The sequence below is a fragment of the Dunckerocampus dactyliophorus genome, chromosome 7 (assembly GCF_027744805.1).
Source record: "Dunckerocampus dactyliophorus isolate RoL2022-P2 chromosome 7, RoL_Ddac_1.1, whole genome shotgun sequence".
Lineage (NCBI taxonomy): Eukaryota > Metazoa > Chordata > Actinopteri > Syngnathiformes > Syngnathidae > Dunckerocampus > Dunckerocampus dactyliophorus.
In genome coordinates, this window is record NC_072825.1 from 13,212,319 (window position 1) to 13,231,012 (window position 18,694).

Here is an 18,694-nt window from a genome sequence, read left to right on the forward strand (position 1 = left end):
TAGGTCACCTTCATTTCTAATTTCCCCCTAACAAGAATTATGAGATCTCGCGTCAGAAGACACAGATGCGGTTTGACCTCGGCCAGGGGATTATCAATCATAATCTATCATAAAACTAAAACAACGTGTGTGTGAGTGAACTTCAGGCCATCACTTTGAATTGGACAGTGTGTGCAGGGATGAGAGCCACATGAGTGGAGCTGGACAGCTGGGTAGAAGTTTCCAGATTGATGGTGACTCAGAAATGCAGTGAATGTCTGTTTGACAGCTGCAATCCGAGGCAATATGCACAGGTTAACATTTTGGGAATCTAAGATTTTGGTGGATGTCACCTTTTTAGCATCAAGAAGATGCCTTGGTTGATTCAACGTAAGGTGATTTAGAATTACAAGTGGTTTTTTTAAGGATTTTTCTGTAGGGGTTAAGCTCACTAGGCCGTCATCTCAGAAAGTAATAATTTATTCAATACCACAATTCTTCCATCCACTTTTTACTGCTCCACCTGTTCAGGGTCATGGGGACGCTGAAGGTGTGGTACACTCTCTACTGATCACCACTCAACCACAGAATAATTGCATAGAGGGCATTGAGTAGGAATTGATCCCGACAGAATGTTACGCAGTGGGTCCAACCACATCATAAAATATACTTTTCTTGTGCGTCCACCCAAATTTTAACACCTGCATGCGACTGGTAACAGCCAGCTAACTCCAGCCAATCGAATTTCCCCGAGCTTCTGTAAGAACGTGCCCTATAAATTGTAATTTGGCTTTCATTTTGCAGTTGTGTGCCTGTTGCAGCAATGACTGCCTGCTTTATCTCAAACCTCACCTGGTGAACAACAGGACACTTTTGGCCCGGCTAATATTTCTTACACCAACCGTGTTTGCTCAGTCTAATTCCGCAAAATTATTATTAGCAGGAGAGAAGTCCTGAATTATAAACATATGCTTACATCAGTTACAAGTGAACAGGAAGGAAAGCCGTAGACCATAGAAACTGACTGTTTCCAGCTGGAAAGGATTGAGGGGTCCAACATATTTTCAGCTAAATTGGAAAAGAAATGTGCCTTCATCACACAAGCCTCACTTCTGTAACTGCTTTTTCTCCTCCATTTTTCAGCTAAGTAACTTTCATCGGCTTGTATCTTTCCCACTTTCTGCATCTTTTCACAAGTCTGTACAATGTAGATGGTTTGGTTTGGTTCAATCCGTTCAATCCGGTCTCTTCTTGCCTCATTCTCTTTATCAATCGATCTCATTCTCCTCTAAAGTTGTGCAGCAGGAAAATTATATCATCATTCGAGGCGACAATAATTGACTCAAAGACTAATATTTTTCTGTTGGTGAATGTGGTGATTTCCCCATGAGGACATAAATCTTTTACCTGCTGCCTCTATGTTCCCCTAAAAGCTGAGGTCTGATGCTTCTATACGAGAGGATGCTTGAACAATGATGTTGAGAAAAGGTTATTAATGCTTTTGTTGTTGTGGGACTTGATTATATGAAACTTTCTGCAGTCCTGTACAGTACACATTTTTCCAAAACAATAAACAGCGTGCATGCTGGTTGGCTGTATTCACAGTCTATGTTATTAGATTTGCATTCCAGAGGCCCAAGTAAACTGTGGCAATAGGAACAGTTGTTTTTTTGTCTCAGGTTTACTGGAATTCACTGCTGCATTGTTATTGCCTTACATGTACTGCAACCTCGTCAGCCAAGTCAGAGGAGGAACACATTTTTTTTCACATTTATAATGAATTATACAGTCATCCCTCATTTATTGCAGTTAATTGGTTCCAGCCCGGACCACGATAGGTGAATTTCCGCAAAGTAGGATTTAATAAATAGAATATGTTCATAGTTAGAGCATAAAAAACGGTTAATGACCTTCTTAAAACAGTGTTTTTAATTATTAGAGCCCTGTAGACATTAAATAACACCCCTATAGTCACCTTTAAACTCGTACTACCTAATGTAGTAGACATGATAAGCAATAATAAGACATAATAACTCACCATTAGTTCCTTGTTGTTGTAGTATCTCGGACATAATGTGGGTCGATCACACGGCATAAAAAAAAAAAAATCAACATCAGCCGACATCATCCATCTTCACTGTGACGTTTGTCACTTGATTGATATACAGGACAGCCAAACATTAAGAGCTGTACACGCCGACAATACTGCTAGCTTTGTTTACCCTACATTACGCACCGCTTTTACGCTGGCTACGGGATCTCTGAAGGGGAACAAAAGATGACTGCCACTTTAACAATAACAATCTACCAAGCTAACTAGTTAGCCTCCAATTTATTTATTATAAATTTAAGAATAGGTTTTAAACTGAGTGGGGAAGAAGGACAAATTAAGAAGCAAAAAACTTACCACTGCCACAATAAATAGGAGGCAAACTTTTTTTCGCTATGTCATGTTAGACTCTTCAGCCATGGCTGACTTAATGGTAATGTCTCATCAATGTAACATTACTGACGTCTCGCAATGACCAGAATACTACTTATGCCTTTTCTTTCAATATTTTTTGATTAATAATAGGCCATAGTCAATCATGAAACAGCAATCATTTAGTAATTAATTTTGGAAAAACCGCGATAGGGTGAGGGAGCGATGTTTGAACCACAATGTAGGGATGAATGTAACTGATCAGTGATAAGATAAACTAGGTTTTAATAAAACATGTATCATATTTTATAACCTCTGTGAAATATATCAATGTACGGGTATTAAAGAATTATAGAAGTCATCACATCTATGTATTTTCCAGAGGTACCGTATAATGCAATAATAATAGAGGCGAGTACATGTTTTTTATTTTAAAGGACTATCCCCTTACACAATGTATTTTGTCACTGGAAACTGCAGTGAGCAGGTGAGAAAGAAGCATGTAAGCACTTACTGGTTTCACATAATCGCATTTTGCCTGCATGGAAAAATAGGAAACACATGGAAACCCTGAAAAAGCTATGAGGATATAGTAAATCATGATCGCACTTAGTCATATATTTCTAACACAATAACATTTTCAATTTTAATAAAATTGTTTGACTTGAAAGGCCAGGAAACAGTGGCAAATGTACCAGTTTCCAAGAGCTTTTAGCATGTTAAATAGCTTTACAAGCTGATGGAATCTTGTCAGGTCGATGTTGAATATAAGGATGTAAAAGAAAGCGCAGTTTGCCTTGTTAGGGTTTTGGGTTGCAGCAAGTTTGAATGTGTCAATGTAAATGATTTCATGGGTAACAGTAGGTGAGTGGAAAGCAGGAAACTAGCTGGCCGTGGGTGGAACTCCCTTTATGTGGAGAATTTTGGCAGCCCTGAGTCCAGTCAAGTCATGCTTCCTTTGCACTCATAAAAATGTACCTGAGAAGGAGTTTGGGTTTCTGCTGGTTTTCACTGCCGCCTTAATTGCTCTTGAGTGGTGTTCAGAGTAGGCCTGGAAGCTGTCTTTAGCTTGTAGACTGCAGCACTCCAAACATGCCGTCATGTTTTAAGTTGTGGGTCGGTTTTCATGAATGAAAGACCAAACATTCACCTGAACAACCTAACAGTGGTGATCAGTCCTCTTGCCCAACCCTCCAACTAATCCATGACACTGAACAGGAGAAGTGGTTGAGTGAATTGATGTACAAACTACAGAATTACCGTAATTTCCGAACTATAAGCCGCTACTTTTTTTACACACTTTGAATCCTGCTGCTTAAACAATGACGTGAAGCATCATTAGTCTCAATAGGGAAGCAGTCTCAATATGGAAGGCCGGACTTCCTGGTCACCGGCCACCTCTTCCAGATCCACCGGGGGGACACTGAGGCGTTCCCAGGCCAGCTGTGAGACATAGTACCTCCAACGTGTTCTGTGTCTACCCTACTCCCTACTCCCGGCTGGTCATGCTCGGAACAACTCACCAGGAGGTGTCGAGGAGGTAACCAGACTTGATGCCTGAGCGGCTCTAGCGGCTCTACTCTGAGCTCCTCACCCTAGGTTTGGCTGTGCCTCAAAATGCTGTATAATGAACAGAAACGGTGACAGGAGGATGCCTTGACGGACTAGGCACGACGAAGTACAGTAAGTCAGGCTCATTTATCATGGTCTTCACCCCCACCTGAGAATCAAGATTCAGCTGAACATGTTATCAGGACTCCAGGACCTCCAAAATATACCATGTTGATGACATGAAATCTTGTTTTGAACTGTTCTTGACTGAGTTACTTGAAACAGTAGTGGTTAAGTTGGCCAACTTGGACGGGAGATGGATTGGAAGGAGGTACCCCAGACAGAAGATTTATTTGATTGTGGCTGGTGTGGACAGATCCAGAAATGAATCTAACAGCAGTTTGTAGAAAATAGAGTCTGATCTGGCAAATCTTCGATCCGCCATGTCACTTTGACAGCCGTGCTACAAGGCCAGGCTGTCGTCAACAAGACAAACTGGCAATGTTTGGGATAATTACATTTATTCATAAATGAAATCTCTCCAGTTACTTTACACCAGGAAACAACAGCTGTTGCTTTCTGTGACTCGATTAAAATTGAAATGGTTTCAGAAAAAATGGACTTGGTAACTTCAACCCAAACTAGTCTGTGATTAACAGTATGTATGCATGTGTCAAAATAATCTAGAAATTGTTTTTTAGAACTTGAATTTAAGATGCATGATCTCAGATCAAGGAGATATACCGGCCATTGATAGCAAACAGAAGTTTAACAATTGTAATGTTGACAGTAACTTAAGCTGATTACAAAATCTAGCACAACAATTAGTGATAATGAAAATATGTATTATTACAAGTTTTATGATGGGTTTTAATGTGACGGTTATTTTTAACCGGGAACACAAAATAGTTTAACATGAAATGAACATAACATGAGGGTTAACCTCATATCCCAAGCCATGATAGTCCACAAATGCAACTACGAGTTCGAAACATGCTGGAGTCGTCTTTTCAAACATATTGTACACACTGAGTAAATTTGCCTTTGTAGTTCCAAAGTCAAACACAGTCTTTCTGTAGCACACCACATTAATTCAAACTCTAGCTGTCACAACAGATTGTTGATGGGTGAAGAAGAGGACATTTGAAAAGATTTTCATGTGGTTCCTGAAGACGACCAGTGGCCACGCTTCTCTGTTCTCTGCCACGCAGGCCTGTCACACAGAAGTATGTTTTAGGCCTTTTTGTTAATAAGTCCTCACTCTGGGTTCTTCACAGATGTTTACATGGACAATGTCTTTCATAAATACAATGCTTTAGGCTCAGTTGCATCTTCAGTTACAGTGTCAGAAGTGGGAATTGTGGACTTGTTTTGCTTCACATAATATGTATTCTGTGGTTGAAACCAAAAACGATCTGGTTTATCAAATGGTGGGAGTGGCTCCTCAAAAGGCCCTCTGCAGTTTTCAATGGTAAACCTCGAATACATAATCTCACAATGACCACTTTCTTCACGCATGTTCTGTACATGCGGGTCATTTCTTTTTCAACATGTCAAAGTGCAGATGAAAAGATGTTTGAAAAGATGTGCTTGAATGTTTCTGCATGTTTCCCCAAATTTTTGCTTGTGTGCCACTCGGCATGGGCCGGTATGAGATTCTGACGGTGTGATAGCCTTGGGCAAAAATATAACGGTTTGGCGGTTTCACGGCATTATAATTACAGCTTTTAAGTTTGTTATTTTGGAATATGTTTATTGAGTAAAATCAAAACAGTCATTTTTAAGCCATATAATATAACATATGTGGAACGTGGAAAGTGGAACATATGTATTTAAAATAAATAACAAAAAAATAACTGAATTCTTTGTAAATAAACAATAAATAAAAGTCAGTTCTCAACGCAGTCTACTGTGGCTAATTCTGTAACTCAAGTCACAGCACAAAAATATGTTCTCAGTTAAAAAAAGACAAAGCAAAATGCAAATAAATGTAATCAGCTACAGTCGTGCCTCGAAATATCGCGGTTTGATTATCGCTCCTTAGTTAAATCGTGTTTTTTTAAAAGTAATTAATTAATTAATGTGTTAATGTTTTGTGGTAGGCTGTGGTCTATTATTAGTCAAAGCATATTGAAATGCAAGTGATAGGTAGGATTCTGGCCACTCGGCAACAGCGGTAAGTGGTAAGTTTGTGTTTGCTTCTTACTTTGTTCTTTTTCCCCACTCTGTTTGAAACCTTTCGTAAATTTAGAAGAAAAAATAAATTGAGGCTAACTGGGTAGCTCACTAGCTTGCGGCCGACCAGAGCTTTTGTAGCATAACAGATTGGCAATCCGGTGTAAACAATGAATAATGGGAACGTAAAGGTGACTGTAGGGGTGTTATTTCATGTCTACAAGTCTCTAATAATGGCAAAAACTGTATTTAGAAAGTCATAAACAGGTTTTCTATGGTCTAACTATGAAAATATTCCATTTTTTAACATTGAATCCTATATCGTGGAAATTAATTTATCGCGGTCAGATCTGGAAGCAATTAACCAGAGGGACAACTGCATGCAGTAGTATCCTGTAGTTGTTTCATTGGTGTTTTAAAAACAATGTTGTCTCTAGTCAGAAGTTAAAGTGTGTGACTGTGGATTGAATGAGTAATGGGTTTGACTGTGAAGGACTTTGGGTATCTTGAGAGGCGCTACATAAACTCCAACCCATTATTATTATTTTATATTCTCTAAGTGTCCGCCTAATACTTTTTTGTGCAAAAAATTCTAGTGGAACCTCAGCACACGCCCTGGTTGGCATATTTTTGGTTTGCGGCTTATTTCCCTATTAGTGTACAATACGACACGCATCTTGTCGTGTTATTAATACACTTCTGAGTCCAACTGTGTGTGTGGTGTATTTGTACCGCAAAACGTCTCTGTTAGCAGCCTGCTGTTAGCATGGAAACTGGAAACGGAAAACATTGGTCCCCGGTCCTCTGTCTCCCGTCTATGATGTCATCAACGGTTGACTCTGTAGTTCTTGGCTAACACAGTTATACCAAAAGTCTCTGCTTTTCTTATTGATCACGGCTGCAAAATAACCCACAATAGAGCTAAATGCCAGCATTTTGATAAAGAAGGTGAGAAACAGTATAAAATTCAAGAAATAACTCATAGCAAAACACGGAGATGGTGTCCATGTGGATTTTGCTGCCTCATAGCTGTCTTCAGTTAAGGTAAAATTTACATAAAATGTTCATTCATCCCTTTCCTTTGGCATTTCTACATGTCAAACTATAATTGTACAATTTTTAAACGTTTTTTTGCGTTCACATTTTTGGGTTTCCGGAACGGTTTAATTGGATTTGCGTTATTTGTTATGGGGAAATTGATTCGGTTAGAGTACATTTGAGTCGGACCTTCTAGAAGGGATTATTGACGCTCACCGAGGTTCCACTGTATTGAGGACTGCAGAACAGTTCTCAGGTTATAATTTTACTTCAATTTCAGTTCAATCGCAGACATTAGATTCATATTTTAACTGAAACCTGCTAGCAGATTTATATCCACTAGCTGATATTGTTGGATACGCGTTGGACGGTGCAGCTCCAGACAGCCTCCTTTTTGACATACCTGTGGCCTGAACCTCCAAAACCGTTCCACAGACAAATACAAGTTAATGTCCTAAAATCAGCATCAGTTTGTCTCCACTCCATAGATCCATTCTCTCCCTTTGTTATCCCAGTCGCATGCTAAATCCAGGATGTGGCCGTTGCTGTATTCAAATGTCACAGTATTGTATGTGTTGTACAAAATCACAGTGCACTGCTAAGATTACCACCTGCCAAAACAAATGTTTAAGAACAAAAAGCGAAATGGATCTGTATGAAAAAAAAAGTTCAAGTGAGTTTAATTTCTTTGTTGACTGACCAGCCAGTGATCTAAAATGAGCGCAGGCTCAGATTTTATTTTTCTATTATTTCAGGGTTATTATTGTTAGCACACTGGTGATACTTATAGGGTTGAGCCTGCTCAAAGGAGTAGGAAAGTTAGCTTTCCAGCCGCACAGTTCATTACATTTGCCAAGCTGTCTTCCCTTGTCTGTCATTGTAGTTTTCAAGAATCAAGAGAAAAAAGTTGACTAGAATAAAAAGGAAGTCATACATATGAATATGATCTCCCGATTTTGAGACATACTAACCACTACGCCGCCACGCTGCTTGAGTTCTCGATGATCTGGGAACAATATTCATACCGATTGTGAGTTTTGCAGAAAAGGTCATGGCATAAGCATCCAGTTTTATTATCTATCTAGAACTAGAAAGTTATAAAAGGAACCATGTCAAACATAAGACTCACTCGTCACAGGATTATAGTAATTTAGTAATCCCAATATTTCCTTCCTTTTTGATTGAGACAGTCAGAGATGCTTCATTTAATCATACAATGCATTTATTATGGTATGTTATGGTATGGTATGGTTATGGCATGTCAACATTAAGATACTATAACTCATATTTAGGCCTGTCATTATAATGCATGAATCAATTAATTAATTACATAAAAACAAACTCGATCCATTTTGCCGGCCTCGATATATTGACATGCGCATGCTTGTTTGTTTTCCTCCTCTCTCGCCACCAAACAAGCTGAATGACAAGAGGTTTCATTAGTCATACATTTGTCTCAACACCTGGGAGAATTGGTTCCATAGCGAAATGAACAGAAGGAGTGAACCCTCTTGTCCGTCATTCAGTCTCTTTGTCCCAGTGGGTGGAGGTATTGTACGCTAACCAGAAAATGTATGCAAACCAAAGCAAAATTATGGCGTAAATTAACCGAAAAACACGCTAACCAAGGTTCCACTGTATAGGTAAAAGCAAACATTGTAAGAACTAATGCAGGTATTGTCCTATTTTTGTGATTGGTGATTTGAAGTATATTCAATATTTCATCATGTTTTCAGTTAACATCATCTGTGCTACACACAGGTAGTCGTGAGACATGGGTTGCTTTGGAACATCTTTGGCTGATTGACAGTTTAACATTCATTGAGACTTTATAAAGCCAGAAGTCATCATAATTTGGGGTTTTCACTCTGACTTCATTTCTTAGTGAGTGCTGACTGCAAATGAACAATCATCAGTTTGGTTGGGTGATGAACAGGCTTGGCCCTTTAGTGATCAATGGACTGTTGCTGTAGGCCTCATCCCCAAAGACTATCCAAGACACATTCTGATTTGCACTTATATTACTTCTATCCACCATGGCTGCAAGGAAATTAGTGTATATTGGCAAAGTAAGCATACATCCCTAAGACTTTCCTAGCACTCAGTAAAAATAAGTTAATACAAAAAGATGAGACCTTCACATCCACTGACTGACTTTCACATGATTACAAACCGCTGCTTGCATTGGGCCCTCTTCACGCTCACTTTCATCTGGGTGAATCTGTCCAGAGAAATGTAATATGCTGATATATGGCCAGTAAAACAGACATGCTCTGCTCTGTCTCTTAGGGTTTGTCCAGTTTCCTTGTGCAGTGTTTTATTAAGCATTGTGGTAGGTCGCCGAGTTGGATGGGCGCTGTTGCGTGGTCATAGCTTGTGATATTAAAGATTTGGCTCAGATCAACTGACATTTCTCTCATTTGAAGAGATTGGAATTGCCCAAGGACTTTTTCCGGTGAATGCAATGCGAAGGAGATTACATAGAAAGTCACATATTGTGGACTGTCTTTTTATTGGATTCTTTGTCTTCCGCAGGCAACTTGAGCCAAGACAAGAACCACTGTGGCTTTATGGGCTTTCAACGACTGTCTCAACACAATCGTTGTGGAAGCCAGCTCTGACCAGAATTAAAGCAATATTCACATTCATAAGTAATCAAAGTTTAGAGGGGGAACCAAGATTTGCATGAGTGACAAAATTGCTGAAGCTGACGTATTTTCATTGAATCTTACTGCAGTTTACTATATACAGCTAATACATGTTGTATCATTTCATCTTTTATCCTTTTTTCTATTCCCTTCATCATTCATTGGTCAACATAGGTTTGTGTATTCAAAATGCACTGAAATGTCAAACTTGACTACTATTACATTTGTGCAGCTGAAAGCAAAACTGTTCATGGAAAAACACACAGTAATGGGCGGCACACACGGGAGGCGACATTGCCTTGACTCCATTCATTCTCAATGAAACCTGCACGATAGGCCGATTATTATCGATATTATCACCATCCAGCCAAGCGACACGCGAAATTTGTGCGTGTGAAAGTTTGTGCTCGTGCGTGTCATGCGACGCTTGTCTTGCGACGCGATCCTATAGAGTTGAAACATTTTCAGCTTTTCCTCGCTGTCGCCCAGACGAGGACCAATCAGCGGGAGCTTCATTGATCGACCAATGGGCGGATAGGATGCTAATCAGTACGCCATACTTGCCATGTCAGATTTCAAGTCAGATTATTCTAAAAAATATAGAGATATAAAGAAAAAAGCAGTGGCTCGGGAACTCGTTGGCGCCAGAGTAAACATATCGGGTAAGTTTACATTAATTTACATGGACATGTAAGTTTATCTTAACACCAGCAAGATCCGATACTAGCAAGAGTCCTTGATCAACACTGGCCGCTTTTCCTCCTCTGAACTACTTTGATACCCCGAAATTCGCTCCACATCTGACAGCCAATCAAACCGTGGGAGACTCGTACAAATCGCTCGGGATGTGAATGCGTCACTCACCTGTGTAGCTGGTCACAATCGCTTGTCGCCTCCCATGTGCATGGTTTCATACGCGACAACGATAAATTTCGCCAATTGCGGTCGTTTGCATCCCATAAGGATGCTTAGTTTTAATCAGTGTCGAGCACTGCGTTTGGTACCTGGGCCTTCAGTGGGGACTTAACCAACTTAATCCACCTCTTAATACCACCACTATCACGTTGCAATTATATAAACCATTAATAATGTACAAAACCCCAATATTTCTAGGCGGGGCATTACAGACAGAGAGAGACATTTCACATATTGGTGTTGAACACCATTATTACTAAAGCACCAAACCCAGTTAACATTTTGTCTTCCAATCCATTGTCACACATACACCAGAGTTACATTTCTGCGAGTAACTTTCAGCATTACATACCAGCAATCACTGGTGGAAGCTGCCTGTAAATTTTACATTTGTTACATTTGGCCTAATGTAACAAACATCAGATAACTCCAAATCTCTACACTACAACATCATCTGGAGCAGTTCATAATCAACATTTTTATAATAATATCACATAAACATGAAAACTCACCAGAGTATGCTCCTTAGAGGCTGTAAGCCAGTTGTAATAAACACACGAAGTAGCAAACCCTTTCCTTAGGCAAGCCAGCTAGCTTGGCAGTTGGTTGACTTCTCCTTACAATGTTTAGTTTTTCTGGAAAATTCCACCTTGAAATTGATTTTAAAGAAAGTCTGACACCATTTCAGTTTCTCCTCCTCCACCGTTAGCCATTGTGGGCATTATTGTGTGCAAATTGATAGACTGTGCAGCTTCTGGTCAACCAATCAGAGGATGGAAAAATGCTGATGTCATTATGGGCCAGTTAGCTGGCCCTGTGAGGGTAAAGTTGAAATTTGATTGGTTAAACAAACAGCCCCCTTACTAATCGTATTTAAGTGATATCCGCCAGCACTACTGATTCTGAAGGTCCTGGGTAGATTAGAGTGACATGACAACACATATTGTTATTTTGTTTACTCATTTCCCCTCCTTTGCTGATACTTCTGTCTATGTCTTGCAGCTAGCTATGGAGCATATCCCGTCTGTAAAGGCTGCTCTGTGTGCTCTCGAGATAATGGCTGTGTAAACTGCCAGCCCAAACTCTTCCTGTTTCTGCGGAGAGAGAGGATGAGGCAGTACGGCGAGTGTCTTCATGACTGTCCAGCTGGATACTATGGCATGCGCAGCCCCGAACTCAACATGTGCTCCAGTAAGTCATCTACTCAGCAGTTTACCCTCCTACTTTCTCCACACCACCCCATTTCTTTGAGACATAGACTCTCAGCATATAGCATATGCATATAATTCAGCATATAATTTATCCTCGTTGGTGCATTGAATGGTTGCAGTTCTGCATTTTTCTTTACACTTGCATTATAAATTACCTTTAATGACACAGGTTTTTGAGGCTTTGTACATTATTTTAAAATACATATTGGTACATAAAGAATAAAAAGCAGCCTCAGCCATGACACTGAATATAATTTGAGCTATGAAGATGATAGCATATTAGCATTAAAGCACAGAGCTGATGTCTTTTGGCAATTGTTTGTGCGAGCTTGTGGATTGGAGACTTTCACCACACAGTGTAGCTTGTTGGCAAGTCATTTTTGACTTTGAACATGCAGCTGAATTTTCCAGATTCCACACCCCGAAAAGTATTTTGATTGGATTTTGATAATACATAAAAGACTATCAAGAACAAGAAAACCAAGCATTCAACTTTAAGAGGAATAAAGTTCAAATGTGAAACTGCAGTATATAATGAACATCCTGATGTAACACAGCGTAAACTATTATGTCACCATATGTTTCTTAAGATCACCATTATGATGAAAAATGTATCTTCTGTCATTGTTTTGTTCCATGAAAAATATTTTCCTCCAAACCTTAATAGACGATACATTTTCACATGCAGCATTATGTTTTGCTTTTATAAAACATGGACGAAAACAGAGTACATTGTTAAAGTTCTAGTGATGCTTGTTAAAGAATAACTTAATTAATGAAATGTCTCCCTCACCTCCTCATATAGCACTCTGTTCTCATAACATTTTTAACATGAGAAAGAGAGAAGGGAGAGGGACAGAGAGCCTTTATAGGTTTACATGGGGCCAGAGGTGTTGGCTGAGTATTTCATATGAAAACAAAGAGGAACTTCAACTCACGGTTCTCTGAGCCAAACTCCTCACAGACACGCGACAGTGAAGCCCCAGAGTAAGGTGTTCAGACATTTAGGCTCAATAATGAACATGGAGCAAGCAGGGGAAGACAAACTAAAACGCGTTCACCCGCACGTGCTGACTTCAGTACAAACACTGGAGGGTATGATACTGAGAGCTATGCTTCATGAGCACAAGTTACTTTGTTGCTGATGAACACGATGTCAGTGTGCCTAATAATACATCTAGAATATTTTTTTTGTCAGAATAGAACAGACTTTATTGTCACTGCCCCAGATAAATTAAAAGCAGTTTAGCAGCTCTCTCTTTAGCGGCGCATTGTATGAAAGTACATATGTACACCAAACTATATTGGTGTAAAAAGTGTGTATTGATATTACCGTGTTTTTTATTTTTTAAGTCGCACTTTTTTTCATGGTTTGGCTGGTCCTGCGACTTATACTCCAGAGCGACTTACTGTATATGTGTTTTTTCACACTGACAGCCACGAGAGGGCACTCTGGGCTTGTGTTCCAATATCTGCTACTCCCATCAGTCCTGTACCACGGAAAATTTACAATGTAAACATCAATTTATTAAGACAACTGAGAAAGACGGAATATAAATGCCCCCAAAAAGAAAATCATATTCTGCAGATTACAAGATCCAAGTAAACTAGTGATGTAATGTTGTTTAGGCTATAGTTATCTGAATAACTGTTAATATGTTATGTTCGCATTCACGTTATGTTAACAAATGCTTATTTAGTCTGTCGTTCTCCATTTTATTGTTATTACTATAACAAGATAACAAGACTATCAAGATGAAATGTCTGAACTTACAGTCAAGTGCGTCTTTAATATGTTTTTGTTATCTTCATTCTGCATTTTTAGCTCATACTTATTGACTTATTGTCTGGAAAATATATTAATGAGCATTGCATGAGTTCTAAATAGACATACATGTTTTCCGAGTTTACCATTCTCATCGTAAGACCAGTTGAAAAATTGCAAGAATTTACATTTGGATCTGAAGCAGGTTCTAAGTAGAGCTTCAGAATGCAAAAAGAAGAAATGGGAGTGAGACAAAAAAAACGACTAAGCAATTTATTGCAAACAAGCATTAACATGAAATAAACTTTTGATCAGCCAAAGTCCATAGCTAAAATAAAACTCTGAAAATGCCCTAAAATAGAAATGAAATGTTCAAAAAAGGTCTCGATAATGAGTAGCTGTGCCAGTCTTGTTAATCACCTGAAAAATTGCTATGGGCATGTTTGATACCAGTGTTTCCAGGAGGCTAGTGGGCATGTTGCTCCAGGTGGTGAAGATGCCTTCACGAAGGTCATCTACTATCCGGAACTCATGTACATTTTTGTGAACTTTCCTTGCCATCTATCCATCCCCAAATGTTCTCAATTTGATTTAGATCAAGGGAACACGCAGGATGGTCCAAAAGTGAGGTTATTCCTCTGGAACAAGTTTTTTGTGAGGGGGCATTGTGAATTGCACTATTGTCCTGAAAAACCCAATCATTACCATTAGACAAGGGCCTTCAGTCATGAGGGATGCCCCCTGCAACATCTCCACATAGCCAGTTGCCGTTTGTCGCCCCTGCACAACCTGAAGCGCCATTGTTCCGTTGAAGGAAAAAGCACCCCAGATCATGATGGCGCCCCCTCGACTGTGCTGTGTGGAAAACATCTCAGGTGTGATCTCCTTGTCATGCCAGTAACATTGGAAGCCACCAGGACCATCAAGATTACATTTTCTTCTCGTCAGAGAATAAAACTTTCTTCCACCTTTCAATGTCCAATGTTTGGTGCTCTCGTGCAAATTATGTGGCATTGAAGGAGACGAGGCGTTTGAAGACATTTTTTGTTCTTAAAACCCTTCTCTCACAAATGCCGTCTGATGATTATTGGACTGCTCTTTGCAGCAGTAACAACCTTCATTTGGGCCGAGGATGGTCCCATGTCTCGACGGACAGCCAATGGCATCATCCAGCCCAGGGCCAGTGACATTTTTTTGCGTCTATCGGTTGACTTTTTTGTTCCATAACCCTCAGGATCTTTGAAGAAGTTTCAAATGGCTGTCTTACTGTGTCCAACCTCAGCAGCAATGGCGCCCCGCGAGAGGCCTTGCTTACAGCTCAACAAGCCGATCGCGTTCAAAGAGAAAAAGCTTTTTTCCTTTGCCATCAAGTGATCATTACAGTGTGGGTACCTGACAGAAATGACATTGAATCCACGATTTTGGCTTTAAAGGCTTCGCTCTTAAACTTTTGATCAGCTGATGAACAGCCTATTTCACTTTCATGCTAGTTTGCAATAAATTGCTTACTCAAAATGTTTTTTTTGGTCTATTTTAAAGCTCTGCTTAGAACCTCCTTAAGATCCAACAGTTAAAAAAGGACATTTTTGCCATTTTTCAGCTGGTCTTAAGATTTTGATCAGGAGTGTATAGCTGTTCAGTGCAACGGCCCATCCTCCTAACAGGTGGGGGCACGGTTTTGCCAGTGACATTGATTTATTTAAAGGTAAAACTCCATTATGAGCTAAACTATACGTGGTCCGTGGTTATGTTTTACTGTAGCCGATGGTCCTTTGCAACGTCAAATCGGGTATAGTACAATAATTTGTTGTTTCCCAAATGGCAACACTGTTCAATGCACAATGCATGAGTTGTCCAGTGACCAGAAGAAGAGTGCTCCTAGTTTCAAAGAGGAACGCGGCGTTATGTCTCTGTTATCATGAGCTTTTTAAACACTGGCTCTGAACTCACTACAGCTGCTTATTATTATGCCAGAGTTTTACTGCGTGATCTTATCTCATTGTGGATTGCCTAGATAAAGGAAAACAAGAGCTATACAAGAAAGTGGCTTATACACTTACAGTTTTTTGTAGAGATGCCACAGGCATGTGTGCAGAGAGAAGGGATATCCTTTTCATAAATGACAGCATGATGGATTATGAGGTTAGTTAAAAAGCAAAACTCCTAGTTTGAAACGTCACCAATGACTTACTGGCAACTCCATATTGACTAAATCGGAGTCACCTTGTTAACCGAAGCCTGGACATGAAGCTTTACTTTATGAGTAAGTTGAGGACGCTGACAAGTTAGTTACCAGAAGTTTCGAGAGTAGATTGCCTCAATTTAAGTGGCTGACTTATTTAAACCAGCATTGTCTTCGACTGGGTCCTCTTGAATTATGAGGACACAGGTTTATGCGTATACATGCGGTCCTTGTTTTAAGACATTTCGGGAACGAGGTTTTGTGGTTACGACGCAGCGGAAGAATACGCAGGCTGAAGAAAAGTATGCGTGCCTTAGGTGTTAATTTAAGCATGATTTAGGTATAAATTCTGACTTACACTAAAAGTCGACTTCCTTGTCACAATACCATATGTTTCAGTTGACTCAAGTAAGATGACTGATATTAAAAAATAGCTATATAAATATTGTTACTGTGATTTTTTTATATGTGAGAGGGTTGTTCTTTATGCTGTGATTCTGAGTGCTGAGAATCACACCCCGAAATGAAACCATCTTCAACTAATCACCATGTCTACATTGACATTCTTCCAAAATGAGTGCTATTGTTTAAACTTAACGTTGCTTTTATTAATGTTGAATCTGAAGCATGCAGCTTGGAAGACTTTTTATGACGCTTTAGAGAAAAAAAGTATGATAACCAGAGCCAAAAACAATTATATACTGTATATATTCCATTACATTAACAGCTATAGTTGGTTTTTATTTGAAAGAGGTCCCAAAACATGCTCCTTTTTAAATTATTTTTTGTGCGTAATATATTTATGCATGCAGGAGCATCTTTGCAGCGACAAGTTAGGTCACGGATGGTATCGTGGTACCCCATAGCTTGCTTTCGTGCAGCCAATGTGGGATACTCTCGGTGACTGTTGCTGTGAATTGTTGTCAGTCTCCACATTATTTGACCTGCGATTGACTGGCCTCCAACACAGGGTGTAGTTCGCCTTTACCACACAGTCAGCCTGGATAGGCCCAACTTTCCTGTGACCCTGAACAGGATAAGTGGTCGAAAATGTATGTAAGGGATGGCTTGGTATGTGCCATAAAACAAATGTACGGTACTAATGCTAGTCTTAGTCACAGGGGCTCGTATCAGCCCCACAGCGTTGTCAGTGGGTGTTAATACACTGATCCCCAGGAAATATTTGTAGAAATGGTCACACAGTGGGCTGCCATATGTGCAACCAAATTTGTATGAATGCAGCATACTCTTGCTATAGTCACAATATCTCGGTTTTGCATACAGCATACTTGCAAGTATTTGCCACCATCTTAAAAGACCTCACGGGCTGAAAGAATTATAAATGGAAAGGCAACTATGAGATCATTTTTTGCAAGTCAGAATGCGTTGAAAGGGTCAGCATGAGTGCAAAAATACCTCCTGGATGTGCATCACTAATCCGGCACTATACCACATACTTGTATACATGGTGTAGCCACCAGTCTTGTCACTCTTACCCTTATACAGTGCCACACCTCACAAAAACCTCAGATATTGGCACTCTCACGTTCACACCTGTGTACAATAGAGAGTCTCCAATTAACCTAGTGTATATGTTTTTGGGGTGTGGGTTGTCGAGGGGGGTCGTGTACCATGAACCTCGGTGAAATGAGTACCGAAGCTCCATCGGATTGATTGTCGGCTTTAATTGGTAGCATCGGCAGTGCTCTTTCTCATTCAAGCCGTCTTTTTAGCAGTTGAATTTTGAAGCTTGCGGGTATTTTCACTGCACAGCATAACCAACGAAAGATCAGTCGCTTTTGGCCTCTTTGCTTTACCTCGGGACGTTTAGTCATCACAGCTTTACGAACCGCACTTTCAGATTTGGCAGACATTACAATGGTCCCCCCCAACCTAAGCCCTGGTCCCAGAACATAATAACGAGATGAAGAGTTGCATGTTCTTTGAAACATTAAGAATGAATGCTGTTGTGTGACTATAAAAATGCTGCATGTGCTTGACTCTGTCTGTATCTCAGCCTTGTGTGCGTGGTGGTGCAGCTGGTTCTCCAGATACTGAAGTAGAGCTGGTATATCACTGACTGTATTTCTTAGAGTGAAGAAACCCGCAGAGCCAATGAAATATCTGCTATTGTGTTTCCCTCTCGCAGACATTGTGATTGACAGGAACACCATCTCTGCTTCACCTAGGTCGACAATGGCGTGCATAGGTGCACCCATGTGGAAAAAAACAGAATGGAAATAGTTGGGAGGAACATGGCAGCTCTGGCCTTTGTCGTGAACTCCTGCCATCCACTGCGCTGCATGTCATGGCTGAGTGGCATTGAGCAAGCTGAAGCTTCCATGTCAGCCAAACCCCAGGCCTAGAGAGTAGGTCAGAGCTGTTCTGCTCAGCTTGGAGGCAAAGAATGGAAAAAATAGGGCTTGTTTTCCCCTTTGCTTTGCCAGGCCTTTTAGGAAATGGACACTCCTGCTGTGCAACATCAAGTCTGGTTGGCTTTCTGGAAGAGTCTGAGACAAACCATATCCTCATCAGATCATGTAAAAGGCCCAGTTTCAAACCCAATAGATTAATCAAGTCTTTTCCAAAATGTTTTAGCACCCTCTCTCCGAGCAGTGAATATTCATATAAATAAACAGCATGATTACACTTGACACTGTTGGCCTGCAGAGGAACACAATGTGACTAAAGCTGACATGTGGTTTGTGTCCTTGATAAAAATCGGTGCGATTCCTTCACCGACCCAGGCATCTGTGTGGCAAGTGACTCTTGATGACTCATGTGTCAACTTCAAATGCATCTGAACAG

The 18,694-nt window shown here is 40.1% G+C and overlaps 1 protein-coding gene across 1 annotated transcript in view; it reads left to right on the plus strand.

The window, feature by feature from the left end:
- rspo2 (R-spondin 2) overlaps nucleotides 1-18,694 on the plus strand; it is a 68,595-nt gene that overhangs the window by 20,240 nt on the left and 29,661 nt on the right. The window contains exon 3 of the mRNA XM_054781863.1: nucleotides 11,731-11,919. Within this exon, the coding sequence (XP_054637838.1) occupies nucleotides 11,731-11,919 (189 nt within the window). The remainder of the gene's footprint in view (nucleotides 1-11,730; nucleotides 11,920-18,694) is intronic.